Raw genomic sequence first — 15,376 nt, forward strand, 5'->3', positions numbered from 1 at the left:
ACTTAGTTCAGAGAGTATTTTGTCTCTCTTTAAATAAGGGCATTTTACAAAAGTAAAGCTGCTGTTTGTGCAGTGCTTAACGATCCTCTGCTGAGATTTTGAGAGATTCAATGTATTATAATTCAACTGATTTCTTCTAAGGCGGTGACTGAAGTCAGTTGCAGTTTTGTGTTTCTTCTCTGTGTTTTTGCTTATTAACAGCAGGTGCTCATCATCAGTGCTCATTCATCACTTAATTAATCATTTCATTGACTCATTAAATTGAATAACTTTAACTCAATTTAGAAAGGGACCAAATACTATCTAAACTGAGTCAATTTTACTAGGAGGATTTTGCTGTGAATATAAAGTATGTCTAGGGGAAAAAAGAGAACAACGTTGCATTTTCTTTTAAGCATTTCTGGAAGAGGAAAAAAGCAGCACAGCTTTTAAGAAAGAGATTTCAGGGCCATCAGGTGTGAGATTCAACATCTTTACGCAAAGCTGTGTAAAATGTGTGGAGAAACTCATTGAGTCAGATAAGAGAACAAAGGCGCAGCTCCTGCTAAACCAGCCGTAGATCCTGACTCCACATCACAGACGCGGCTCTGTGTTTTCATCTGCAGGCTCCAGGATGTTCTGCAGATCTTATGCTATGATTATAATGTACAGAAAGCGGACATGTTCACCCGCACTGACATCCAGCCTGATTGTTGATGTTAAAATAGAGCTGCTGTTATGTTAGCTCATGTTTGCTTAGTTATATTAAATAAAGTGGTAACACTTTACAATAAGGTTCATTAGTTAATGAATTTACTGACATGAACTAATCATGAACAACATTAGTACAGCATTATTTAACCATCATTGAACATTTACTAATGCATTATTAACATCCACATCCATGCTTGTTAACATTAGTTAGTGCACCGTGTATTAAGATGAACTAACAATGAACAACTGTATTTTCATTAACTAACATTTACTAACAACAATAAATACTGTAGTAAATGTATTGTTCATAGTTTGTTCATGTTAGTGAATGCTTTAATTAACATTAACTAATAAACCTTATTGTAAAGTGTGACCAATAAAGTAGCCCTCTTTGAATTGTCTTCTTTTTTTAATATATCCCAAATGATGTTTAACAGAGCAAGAGCAAATTTTCACAGTATGTCTGATAATATTTTTTCTTCTGGAGAAAGTCTTATTTGTTTTATTTCGGCTAGAATAAAAGCAGTTTTTAATTTTTTAAACACCATTTTAAGGTCGATATTATTAGCCCCTTTAAGCTATATATATTTTTTTGATAGTCTACAGAACAAGCCATCATTATACAATAACTTGCCTAATTACACTAACTCGCATAGTTAACTTATTTAACCTAGTAAAGCCTTTAAATGTCACTTTATGTTATAGTGTCTTGAAAAATATCTAGTAAAATATTATTTACTGTTTTCATGGCAAAGATAAAATAAATCAGTTATTTGAAATGAGTTCTGAAAACTATTATGTTCAGAAATGTGTTGAAAAAATCTTACCTCTGTTAAATAGAAATTCGGGAAAAAAAATAAACAGAGGGGCTAATAATTCTGACTTCAACTGTATAAAGTCATTTTAAATGACTAATTTAACTTTTTTTGGAAAAAAATCTAAATATAACTAAACAAAATGTATAAGTAAAATCATTTGAATTTCATTGCAACTATTCACAGATATATAATAAAGAAAGAAAAAAAACTACCAAAACTAAAACCAAATCAGAAAATGTAACAATAAAATTAATAAATTAATTAAAGCTAAAAGTTAATTAAAACTATACAGACATATGTAAACAAGAATAACAAAAAGTACTTAAAAGGACAAAAACTATGACAAAAGCACACATCTAAAAACCTAAACTATATAAAATACTCTACAATTTATAAATTTAAATGTAATTTAAATATAGTTGATACACATACATTTTAACTACACACTCGTATATATAGACAACCTATAATACAGTTGGGGTAAAAAAAAATGTAACACCCCTGAATTATTCGTTTATTTTTTCCCTAATTTTTGTTTAATGGAGAGATTTTTTCAACAGATTTTTAATCATTATAGTTTTAATAACTCATTTCAAATAACTGATTTATTTTATCTTTGCCATGATGACAGTAAATAATATTTGACTAGATATTTTTCAAGACACTTCTATACAGCTTATATTCTATAGAGCTTATAGTACAGCTTAGGCTTAACTAGGTTGATTAGGTTAAAATGGTGTTTAAAAAAATTAAAACTGCTTTTATTCTAGCCGAAATAAAACAAATAAGACTTTCTCCAGAAGAGAAAATATGTGGTAAAATATGTGGTAAAAATGTGGTAAAAAAAATGCCACTGTTTTTTATGTATGTACATTTTTAACTGCACTCGACAAAAGCACACCTGGAACCCATGTTTAGTTGTGTGTGTGTGTGATCTCACCATCTTCAGGGTCAGTGATCTCCACTGCCGCCGCCTCTGGGAACTCGAGCGCTGCCATGACGGGCTCTGACAGGACGATCTGGAAGATCTCTGACTGCTCATACAGACTGTCTGACATGATCCGCACCTTCCAGCTAGCGGTGGTCTGACCTGGGTTAAACTGAACCTGTTTCTGGGCCTTGCCTCGGAAATCTTTGTCCTTTTCCGCTGTGCCATCTTTGGTCCCAATACCTTTAGAATGAAAAAGTAAAAAAGCCTTTAAGGATACTATTTTCTAGCCGAGATGCTGGCTAAAGGGAATATAGCTTTATTTTTTAGCAATTTAACATGATGTTGTTAGAAATACATTATTGCTAATAATAATAATAATAATAATAATAATAATAATAATAATAATAATTAATATTATTATTATTATTATTATTATTATAATAAATAATAATATATATTTTTTTAAATAAGAAAAAAATCTTGTTTTTTTAAGGTAAGAATGTCTTTGTACAGAATATTTATCACAATAAATTAAAATATATAAAATGTTAAAAATATTATTAAATTATAATATAATATTTTATCATTCATTTATTAATTTTCTTGTCAGCTTAGTCCCATTATTAATCCGAGGTCACCACAGCGGAATGAACCGCCAACTTATCCAGCTCATTTTTACACATTGGATGCCCTTCCAGCCGCAACCCATCTCTGGGAAACATCCACACACTTATAAACTATGGACAATTTAGACTACCCAATTCACCTGTACCGCATATCTTTGGACTGTGGGGGAAACCGGAGCACCCGAAGGAAACCCACGCGAACGGAGGGAGAACATGCAAACTCCACACAGAAACGCCAACTGAGCTGAGGATCGAACCAGCGACCCAGCGACCTTCTTGCTGCCACTACATCGCCCATATTTTATCATATATATAAAAAATTTGAGCTAAAATTGATACCATATTAGAACTATAACCATTAATTTAGAAATGTGTCTATATGTTATTAAATTGAAAAAAATTAGACTATCACTTACTGATTAAAGACCTTTGACAAGTTCTGGCACCCCTTTTTAGATTATCCGCTGGCTAACTCTCTTGATTCTTAAGCTGAGCAATAATATATGAATGCATTATTATTCTTTTTCTTTCTTTCTTTATTATCATTATTTGTTTATTTATTTATTAATTTAACTTGATTTTGATTTGTTTTATTTCGGCTAGAGAAAAAAACGGTTTTAATAAAAAAAAAAACATTTTACGATCAAAATTATTATTATTCTTCTTAAGATATATATTTTCAGATTGTCCACAGAACAATCGTTGTACAATGATTTGCCTAATTACTCTAATTTGCTTATTTAACCTAGTTAAGCCTTAAAGAATGACTTTGTACAGATTCACAATAAATGAAATTATATAAAAGGCAAAACAAACAATTTAAAAAATATTTTAACTTTCAAGCTAACATTCATATCATTTTAGAATTATAATAATAATTTTAGAAATGTGTCTATATATATATATATATATATATATATATATATATATATATATATATATATATATATATATATATATATATATATATATATAATTAAACTGAAAAAAATTTGACAATCACTGGTTATAGCCGTTTGACAAGTCTCTTTTTAGATTATCTGCTGGCTAATTGTCTTGAGCTGTAATAATTATTATCTTATTCATATTGATCAAAGCTGAGCAATAATATATGAATAAATATTTATTATTGTTTTTTTATTTATTTTTTATTTTTTTTACTTTTTATCTATTTATCATTTCATTTATTTTCTTTTTGGCTTAGTCTCTTTATTAATCCGGGGTCGCCACAGCAGAATGAACCGCCAACTTATCCAGCATTTGTTTTACGCAGCGGATGCCCTTCCAGCTACAACCCATCTCTGGGAAACATCCATACACACTCAATCACACTCTTACACTATGGAGAATTTTGCCTACCCAATTCGCCTGTACCGCATGTCTTTGGACTGTGGGGGAAACTGGAGCACCTCCACACAGAAACATTAACTGACCCAGCTGAGGCTCGAACCAGCGACCTTCTTGCTGTGAGGTGACAGCACTACCTACTGTGCCACTGTGTCACCCTTATTTATTTATCTTTATTATTTTTTATTTTTTGTACTTATGTTTATTACATTTTTTAATGGGAAGTTAGAGGCTGTTGAGGAAGGGAAGAGTTTATTTGGGGTAGAGTTAAAAAAGTAAACACAAAAGTATTTTGTTTTGCAAATAAACAAAATTTCCCTAGATAAAAACTGACAAACTGAATAATTAAAATAGATGATTATTTTAAGCATTTTAATCGTATATTATTACCAGAACAAAACAACCAAACAAAAATAAAATAAAATAAATAAACCTTTTAGATAAATTTGTTTTGTTGCAGAGTTTACAGCACATAATATGATCCAGAGATTCAAAAACATTGCCGGTGTCATTTCAACAAACTGCCTGAAGTGAAGTGAACATCTCTGTCAAGGGACTGACCGGATCTGCTGTTTATATCACCTCGTCCGCGTTTCTATAAATCACAGCAGAGCTTTGTTAACAGTCAATGTAGTGATTCTGCAGCACGCGTGACGCAACCATTCAGTAACAAAAGCTTCAAAGAGAGCCGAGTGTCATTCTTTAAGATGAGAATAAAGTGAAGTTTCTGAAGGTTAGTCTTTCCCAACCCCTTAGAAGATCAGATGCTCATCCTAGCCTGTCAGTCCAGGATGATCTCTGTCCACTTGGGTTAACATGGCTTTTTACAGTGCCAGCAGCTTCATGGCAACCTTGGCATTGTCAGCTAGCGGGCAACACCACAGAAGCCTCAAAGGTCACTAATAAAATATGAAATAATAATAAAACTCGGAAAGCAGTTGTCTAAAAGAAACCTTGACTATAGTGGGTTGAACCTTCTACTTTAAAAAATTAGGAAAATACCTTTTTTTGGTTTTCCGCAAAAAAACCTTTCCGAATTTTCATCGTCAGTCTTAGCCAATTGTCATAATTTGTTTTGGTTTAATTTGGACTTTCCACAACCAATGGCAGATCCCCAGGAATCGGATAGAGGCTGGCTTGGTCTTCCCTTGATCCTAATAGACATACTGTACAGCTGAAGTCAAAATTAATAGCCCTTTTGTAAATTTTGTTTTTGGTAATATTTCTCAAATTATGTTTAACAGAGTAAGGAAATGTTCACAGTATGTCTGATAATATATTTTTTGTTCTGGAGAAATTCTTATTTGTTTTATTTTGGCTAGAATAAAACAGTTTTTATTTTAAAAACAAACAAAAAAAATCTATATTTTAGCCCTCTTGAGCAATATCTAGTAAAATATTATTTACTGTCATCATGGCAAAGATAAAAGAAATTATATATTAATAATTGTTAAAACTATTATGTTGAAAAATGTGTTGAAAAATCCAACAGAAATATGCGTACAGGAGAGCTAATAATTCAGGAGGGCTAATAATTCTGACTTCAAACTGTATATTTTTAAAAACAACTAAACACTCTATTGACAAATTTTAACTCCATCTCATGACGAAACAAAACTATTTTACATATTGTCTGAAATGTGGCTAATTCATATAAATACACTGAAAAAAATTTTTTAAAGACGTTTTCTTGGGTTTACTAATCTTTTTAGTTAAGTGGTTGTAAACAAATTATTTGGGCTGAAATTAAACAAACAAATTAAGTTGAACATTACTAAATTTAATATGTTTAAATTCAACACATATAAATTGTTTGCAACATTTTTTTTCAGTGTATATATCATTTCAAAAGCCCATTGTGCCACAACACTGTAAAAAAGCAGATGCAGTTATAGTTTATCCAAATATGTTTTGTCTATTGTTTCAGCAATGATATGAATTTAATACATACTACACAATTCACACTGTTTTCGAATCTACTACAGTTTAAGTTAGAATTATGAAACCTCCTGAATTTTTAGCCCCCCTGTATATTTTTCCACCAGTTTCTGTTTAGTGGACTGAACATTTCTGTAGACAAGTGAAAAAAATACAGCTTAATAATATTGACCCTAAAATGGTTAAGAAAATTAAAAACTGCTTTTATTCTAGCAGAAATAAAACAAATCAGACTTTCTCCAGAAGAAAAAAAATATTATCAGAAATACTGTGAAGAATTCTTTGCTCTGTTAAACTTTGTTTGGGAAATCTTTGAAAAAGAAAATTTACAGGAAGGCTAATAATTATGACTTCAACCGTATATACACTATCTGTCAAAAGTCTTTGCCGCCTATGCAAGTTTTAGAAACAACAAATAATAACTTGATTTCTAGTTGATCATTTGGTATCAGAAAGGGCTTATATGAAAGGAAAAGGCCTCTAGATTATACTCATTTTACCGAAATGTCTGGGGACTGGGCTGTTCAATCCTGGAGAACCTTGGACTTCTTTGCTCTCAGGAACTTTGATATGGAGGCTGAAGTATGAGACGGAGCATTATCCTGCTGAATACTTTGCCCTCTCCTGTGGTTTGTAATGTAATAGGCAGCACAAATGTCTTGACACCTCAGGCTTTTGATGTTGTCATCCACTCTGCAGATCTTATGCATGCCCCCATACTGAATGTAACCCCAAACCATGATTTCTCTTCACCAAACTTGACTGCTTTCTATGAAAATCTTGGGTCCATGCGGGTTTCAATATGTCTTCTGCAGTATTTTTGATGATTGGGATGCAGCTCAACAGATGATTCATCTGACAAATCGACCTTCTGCCACTTTTTCAAATGATCAACTAGAAGAAGAGTTATTATTTGTTGCTCTTTCAACTGGGATCGACTTTTGTCAGGTAGAGTAGAATAGATAAAGGCATTTTCATTTGCATTGATAGAGATACAAGGTTTCCTTGCAGAAGAAATGTAAATTGAAAGCGGAAAGGCCTGATTGAGACAGTTACTAGAGAAACATATTTATGAGCTTAAGGAAGAAAAATGTGGATGCCATGGGTTTTTTCCCCCTGTGGCATCTAAATCTTTGAAGCATATTTGAAAAAAAAAAGTGCTTTGAAATTAAGGTGTATATCACAAAAAAGTAGGGGTTCTGTTTGCAAAAAATGCCTGCATAAAATGCAATTATTCAGTAGGGTATCAGTCGATTATAATAAACTTAAGATAGAGAGAAAAATCTCAATAATAATTGAAAATAAATCATAATTTCAAAGACTTCTTCATCTCCCCACTTCAGTACAAGACGGTTTGTGATCCAGGCCCAGCACGTGGCAGACGAACAGCAGGACAGCAGCTAGTCTTTTCGGTGGAGCTCTGGACCGGAACTGAGGTGAGTTGAGGAATGGTGGTCAAGCTCAGCGTGTGGATGGAATATTCATCTCTTTCATGAGAACTTGTGAAGGTCTTTCAGTGTGATCCTGCAAAAGCCCATGCAGAGGGCAAGCTCTAGATTTTACAGTTTGTAGCTCATGAAAATGGAAAACTCCCCCTCTTGGGAATGCTTAAACTCTTCATGCCTGAACAGGTCAAAGCCATGACCTTAGTGCCATGGTTTATTAGTCGGCTACAACAACTGATGTAGATTAAAACAATGATTTCAGATTTATTCCAGAATCCAGAATTGTCCATTAGAGTAAAATCCACATTTTAAAATTGACCGATCAACAAACTTTGTAATAAATAGTCATCAAATAGACGTGTTAACACAGTTATATTTGTGCTGTCAGTAATAGACGTCTAAGAATAACCCAAAATTACTTTAGTTTTGAAATGAATGACCAACAATTGTTAGCATTTATTCGATTTATTATTTTATTTAATAGTTTTATTAGATTTTCACTAACAGCCCAAATTTAGCCTTGTTTTAGATGTCTATTCGATATCTATTGGACTTCTTTCACAAAAAAAAACGGTTTTCTTGCTTAGATTTTTTGCCTTGCTTCTAATCCAAATATCTAAAAATTCTTAAATCAAAATGTTTTTGTAGACAAGCAAGAAATAGAAATAATATGCTTTATGAAATAATATGCCAAAATGAAGTCAGTTTTAGTGACGCAGTAGCGCATTAGGGAGTGCTGTCGTCTCACAGCAAGAAGGTCGCTGGTTCGAGGCTCAGCTGGGTCAGTTGGCGTTTCTGTCAAGCTCGGACAGAAAACAGAGAGGTTGCAGTTCAAATAAAAAGTTTATTTAGAAAGAGGATGAACAAAGGCAGCTGCCGTTCCTCGACCACCCGTGGGAGAACGCAGACTGGTTGAAGGATAACAGAAAATCCACATCAGCTCTCTTGGAGTGGAGCGAGGGCTGTAGCTGGCGAGCGCAGGTGAGGAGCTGGGTATTATCAGCAAGAAGACTGCGCAGATCACAAGTAAGCAAAATAAAGTTAAATAATAAATCAGGGAACTAAACTAGACTAGCCTGGAATAAAAGTCTTGTTTTCTTTAGAGAGAGAATGTCCGTAGGCTTTAATGAACATAATAATCTGACAAAGTGTAACAGGACAAGGCAGGTACAAGCAGAGAGGTGATTGGATCAAATAGAAACAGGTGAGTAATGCATGCGCGCCAGCGGTGATTGTAAGGGGAAACAGCTATAGTGAACAACAGAGAAGGTTAGATCAAACCTCACTCATGACTGTTTCTGTGTGGAGTTTGCATGTTCTCCCTGCGTTCGCGTGCGTTTTCTCTGGGTGCTCCGGTTTCCCTCACAGTCTAACGACATGCGGTACAGGTGAATTGGGTATGATAAAAATTATCCGTAGTGTATGAATGTGTGAATAAGTGTGTATGGATGTTTCCCAGGGATGGGTTGCGGCTGGAAGGGGATCCACTGCGTAAAAAAGTGCTGGATAAGTTGGTAGTTCATTTCGTTGTGGCGACCCCAGATTAATAAAGGGACTAAGACAAAAATAAAAAGAATAACTGAATGAATGAATGAAGTAATTTTTCCTTAAAAAAAAAAAAAATCTGACAATGATGTAAGCAAAATAATCAGATGTTTCATTTTGACATAATATTATTTTGCTTATTTCACTGGCAGATTATTTTGCTAAATTTTGACACATTAATTCTTAAACCAACACCATATATTTTATGCTAAGTTTATATATAAACTAATTTCGAGATTTTCGTGCTTATGATTGACCACAGCAGCTCCTGCATTAGCAGTCAGGTGATACACCAATCAGATGAATTTGAATACGTGTAAATAGCCAGATTTCCTTACCTTAGACATTTTCGTCTAGAAGAATCTCCCAATTCACCCCTATTTCATCCCCTCTTTCTTAATTAAATAGGAGGGAGCTCTCAAGACCTACCTGAGCTCAGACTCCCCTCTCACCTGATTAAACAAGAGGGAGCCCCAGGTTCGAGGATCCCCGGAGCACAGGGACAGGACAGCATGCCAAACTCGTTCTTACTTATCAATCATCAGCTAAATGTGAACTCTTGAATTATCTTCTTGATTCCTCTTGATTTACGAATTTAATTTGAAATTACACATTTCTTTTAGATATCTGGACTACAAACAAGACAAAAACTTTAAATACACAACAATGCTTGCTGGGCAACTTTTGGTGGTGTTTTTAAAATCTAAAAACTCTCTAGGCTTAGACTAATACATTATGAAACACATCACAGACAATATAAAAATAACTAAAAATGTTTTAAAATAAGTCTACAAAACTAAACAATCTAGAATACCTATGTTCTTTTAAATATATGTAATATTTAAATCTATTAATTAATTAGAATAGTATTTATCTAAAATTATTTACTGACATGTTTTAAAATCAACTTAAAGAATCTTTTATGAATATGAATATTAATTAATTAAATAAATCTTACTGACTTCAAATCTTTAAACAATGTGAATGTACAGTCAGCCCATGAAAAAATAAAAAAATAAACTCCAACAAGATCACCAGAACATTAATATGAACTGATTTATTTATCAACTAAATGAATGAATGAATGAATAACTAACTAAATAAATAAAAAAGAAACAAATGAAAAAAAATATATAAATAAATAAATAAATAAAATAATAATATTTTATTTATTTTAATAAATAAAATAGAAATAGAAACAAATAAACTAATTAATACAATTATATATAAATAAATAGAAATAGAAATAAATAAGCAAATAAATAAAAGTATAAATAAATAAATAAAAATAGAAATAAATAAAAACTAATACGAATATATAAATATATAAAAAATAAATAAATAAACATATAAATAAATAAAAATATAAATTAAACAAGCATATGAATAAATAAATAAATGAAGGAACAAACTAACAAACAAACAAGCAATAAATAAATAAATAAATAAAATCAAAACACCTCTTCCCACTAATTAAGTAGTAATTAAATTTGAATATGCTAACATCCACAGCTAAACAGCTGACCCCTGACCTTTTCCCCTACAAGCTTCCAGATCCAGCCTCTAGAAGATTGAACATTTTAATTTCTGCTGATACTGGAAACTCAACTTTTCTCCTTGGGGACATGAAATGAGATATGTGGGTGGTTGATCTTAAAACCAAGTCAGAAAAACAAGCATTATCAATGAGGATGTGGGTGGAAGCACAGCTATGATGCAAATCAAGTACCCAAATCTGATGACATGATGAGCAACATCAATAAGGGTTCAAAGAGCCCCAAAACAGTGATGTTCTAAAGAGACTCCTATCAGCAAATTATAAGTCACAGTTACTTAACGCCAACAGAGAGAGACACTCTTCATTAAATCTTATCAGTAGTCCATGACAGGAAATTAAATGTTCTCTTAACATCACTTACTGACAAATGAGGTCTCGCCAAGGTAACCTCTACGTCTCAAAAGCACCTCCAGAAACTTGCTTTCCTCATCCACTTGATAGTACTCTTTCTCCAGGGAGATCCAAGCCCAGTTTAGCCGGAACTGTTGGTTTTTCAGCTTGTTGCCCCCTACGGAAAGAAACACATCGAACATTAAGTCAGGAGTAGATAAAGGGTGCTGTAATGATTTGGAAAGAATCGATAGTACAGTAAACTATGGTATGTTTGCAGTGCACTTATTGCATTAATCTGAGTACAAATGTAGCCAAGTTTGACTTAACTACAACCATTTTGGTTAGAAGCGTCTTTTCTCCTTTGAAGTTATAGCTTTAATATGGCCCGCTGAGGTTTAATGGAGCTGACTCTTCCAATTCATACATAAAGCTTTATTCATCTCAACAAGAGCAGTGTGGTATCCGTCAAAATCTGTGATGCGGCAGTGAGGGGAAGCGCAGGTCTAATTGCTTCTTTTCTAATTAAAATAAAAAAGGTTTGTCTGCCTTCTATCTGCACTCGTCTGTTTTATCGTCTGCGTTTGAAGTGGGATTCAAAGTGAAGGCTCGCTCCTGGAGGGCATCCCTACCAGTTACAATCTGCACGTAAAGACAGACTTCAAACACACACACACAAACATGGCTACTTCCCTATGTATGAATTCAAATATTGTAAAAGAAAAATGCAATAAATTAAATATGCATAATTCAGATACAATTATGTAAATATAGGATGTAGTTTGATAAAATTAAAATTGGAATTTTGACTTTTTTTGACCTTGTCGGTAAGATTTGATGATCATTTTATGCACAATATATGAGATTAACCATTACTCCATAAAACTACATATACATAAACATACATAGTGAAATGCAATCAGAACACAATTAAATATTTATGATTTAGATATAGCTCTGATAATATGGTTCTATTTATGAAGAATTGGGATTTTGTGGCTTTTTGATTTATGCACAAAATAGGAAGGCTCTAATACAAAATAAATAGATGGAATATATATATACATAAAACATTAAAAAGCTATACGTCTAGTCAGTCATTTTTAATGAAAAATTCATAATTAATTAGTAAATTTAAATATGAATAAATATTTAAATGCATCAATGCTATTTAATGCAAAAATATGGAATACTTAACAATATATTTTTTAATAAAATAAAATCATAAATTAATAAATTAATTAATTGATAATTAATAAATATTAATAAAAAATAAAGATAATAATAATAATAATAATAATAATAATAATAATAATAATGATAATAATGATAATGATAAAATTAATAATAATAATAATATTGATAATAATGACAAAAAATAATGATAATATTGTGTTCCAGAGAGCTAGTTACCACCTAATAATAATAAAAAAATAATGATAATAATAATAATAATAATAAAAAAAAATAATAATAATTGATAATAATAATAATAAAAATAATAATAATAATAATAATAATAATAATAACTACACTACACAACATGTGAGAGTTGCAGAGAGCTAGCTATCACCAAATAATAGTAATAATAATAATAATGATGATGACGATGATATTATTAATAATAATATTAACAACAATAATAATATAATAATAATAAAATGATGATGATAATAATAGCAATAGCAATAATAATAATAATGATAATAATAATAATACTTCTAATAATAATATTAATAATGATGATAATATTAATAATAAAATAATGATGATAATAATAAAAGTAACATTAGTAATAACAACAATAATAATAATAATAATAATAATAATAAAATAATAATGCTAATAATATTAACAACAACAACATTAATAATAATAATAATAATAATAATAATAATATTAACAATAATAATAATAATAATAATATATAATGATGAAATATTTATATTGCATATAATTTTAAATGGCAATAAAAAAAATCAAAAAGTGGATTTATTATTAATTCAACTGATTATATGCTTATGCTTTTCAATAAACTCAGTTATGTTTCACCAAACTCCCTTATTTAATAGCAAATGCTGAGACACACACACAAACACAAAACACACGCAACACATTCTTTATACAACAAAGAGAAAGATTGATCTGTATGACGGACCTGCCTAATCAGCATTTGGCATGTATCGTTTGTCAAGTCCAGTCCAGCTGGCAAGTTAAGAGAGAAAAGAGACAGAGAGGAAGCGAGAGAGAGAGAGAGAGAGAGAAAGAGAGACAGACTTGAGTCAGTAGGTCTGCTCTTTTCTGGCTCCTTTGTACTGAGCTATCAGTGGACTGCGGTTTGTTTGCTTTTGGCAACACTACACAGGCCGTACCCACACCGCGCACTCCTTCTCTCCTTCCTCTTCTGTCCAGTCGTCACGCTTTACAAACCCATCACGTCCAGCTATCCCCATTTCACTTCCATTCAAAGGGCAAGGCACACAAGTTAGATTTATTTTTTTACAGTTTATATGAAAATATCTGTGTTTGTAGCACCTGCTATCTACCTTTTTTTTTTTAATATTTTGTACTGTTCTCTAGCATAATGTTTTTAAGACACATCCAAAAGCATCATAATTTAGAAGTAATGGTCTATTTTCTGCCCTGTTTTAAGCCCCTAATCTGAACACACGTTTTGAAAACGCATGGAAGATTGCAGGGTAACACTTTATTTTGATGGTCCATTTGAGTATTAGTGGACTGTCTGCTTAATATCTGTTGATACTGCTCCTTCAACAGACATTTAACTGACTATAAGAAACTTTGCAATTATATGTCAACTTACACTAACCCTAACCCCAACCTAACAGTCTACTTATAATCTAATAAGAATTAGTTGACGTGTAGATGCAATGTAACTTAAATTCAACAAACGGACCATCAAAATAAAGTGTGACCAATTGTGGACCCAAAAGTAAACACCCACACTAGGCATGGGACGATAACCATTCTCAAGGTATATCGCGGTTTGAAAAAGTGAAGGTTTTAAAATCGGCAAAAAATTCAGTAATACCATTCCTAAGGTATGTGAAAGATTATTTTTTATTTATTTATTTTTTGTTTTGTTTTTAGAACAACAGTATCTCCAGCAGAAAAGATATAAATAGATGCTATTTTAAAATTGTAAAGAATTCTGTGTAGAATTAGGCAGCAGAAGTCAATGATTCATTTCCATTATTCAGCCTGACAAATTTGGGGTTCCAAAATATTTTAAATATTTTTTTGTTTTTTACCCAGACATTTTCAAATAATATATATATATATATATATATATATATATATATATATATATATATATATATATATATATATATATATATATATATATATATATATATATATATATATATATATATTAGAGCAGTAATCACAATACAGTGACACTGTGAAAAAAATTTTTGTCCAAGGTTATCATACCGTCAGAATCTTATACCGGCCCATGCCTAACCCACACTCAAAACAATATTTTTACTGCTTGTTTAAACTATTTATTTAAAATGAGTTGAAACAACAAAATTTTTGAGTTTTTAAGGGACAACTTAATTGTGTTATGTTCAATCAACAACAAAAAAAAAAGAAAGAAAAGAAAACATGAAGTAAACTTGATGGATTTGCATTGAGACACGATGAAGTGATTGCGTGGAAACCAGGATTTTTAGTTAAGCAAATTTTAAAAATTGTAATTGTTTTTGCTTTGAACAGAGACAAGGTTCTCAAGAGCCCCTTTCACACAATGATTCCAGCAAATATCTTGAAAATTTTCGGAACAACTTTACCCGTAAACTTAAAAAAGCACTGTTCACACAGCAAAGGACAGTAAGGAATTTTCATGGAAAAGACCATTCACACATCCGTTCCAAAATACCAGCAAATTATGACATAATAAACCAGAAATTCCCATTTTATTAAGGTGTATCCAAATAAATGGCCCACCCTGTATATGGCTAGTATTGAATTTCCATTTACCTTTAATCCACAGCCTCGGCAAACAGTTCTGATTGCATTTTAGAGTCACGACAGTCTGGAGTCCTACGCTGTCAAGAGCTGTAAGCAATTATTTAGTTTAGCCTGTATATGTTTTTTGACTGTCAAAGCAACAGTAGCTA

The 15,376-nt window shown here is 31.6% G+C and overlaps 1 protein-coding gene across 2 annotated transcripts in view; it reads right to left on the reverse strand.

The window, feature by feature from the left end:
- The window catches only part of frem2b (FRAS1 related extracellular matrix 2b), a 159,828-nt gene that overhangs the window by 68,092 nt on the left and 76,360 nt on the right, over positions 1 to 15,376 (reverse strand). For both annotated transcript variants that reach the window (XM_005157636.6, NM_001137661.1), the window contains exons 3-4: positions 11,263 to 11,409; positions 2,452 to 2,682 (exon numbers count right to left, since the gene is read on the reverse strand). In XM_005157636.6, coding sequence (XP_005157693.1) covers positions 2,452 to 2,682; positions 11,263 to 11,409 — 378 coding nt within the window. The remainder of the gene's footprint in view (positions 1 to 2,451; positions 2,683 to 11,262; positions 11,410 to 15,376) is intronic.

The sequence above is a fragment of the Danio rerio genome, chromosome 15 (genome assembly GCF_049306965.1).
Source record: "Danio rerio strain Tuebingen ecotype United States chromosome 15, GRCz12tu, whole genome shotgun sequence".
NCBI classification, from domain to species: domain Eukaryota; kingdom Metazoa; phylum Chordata; class Actinopteri; order Cypriniformes; family Danionidae; genus Danio; species Danio rerio.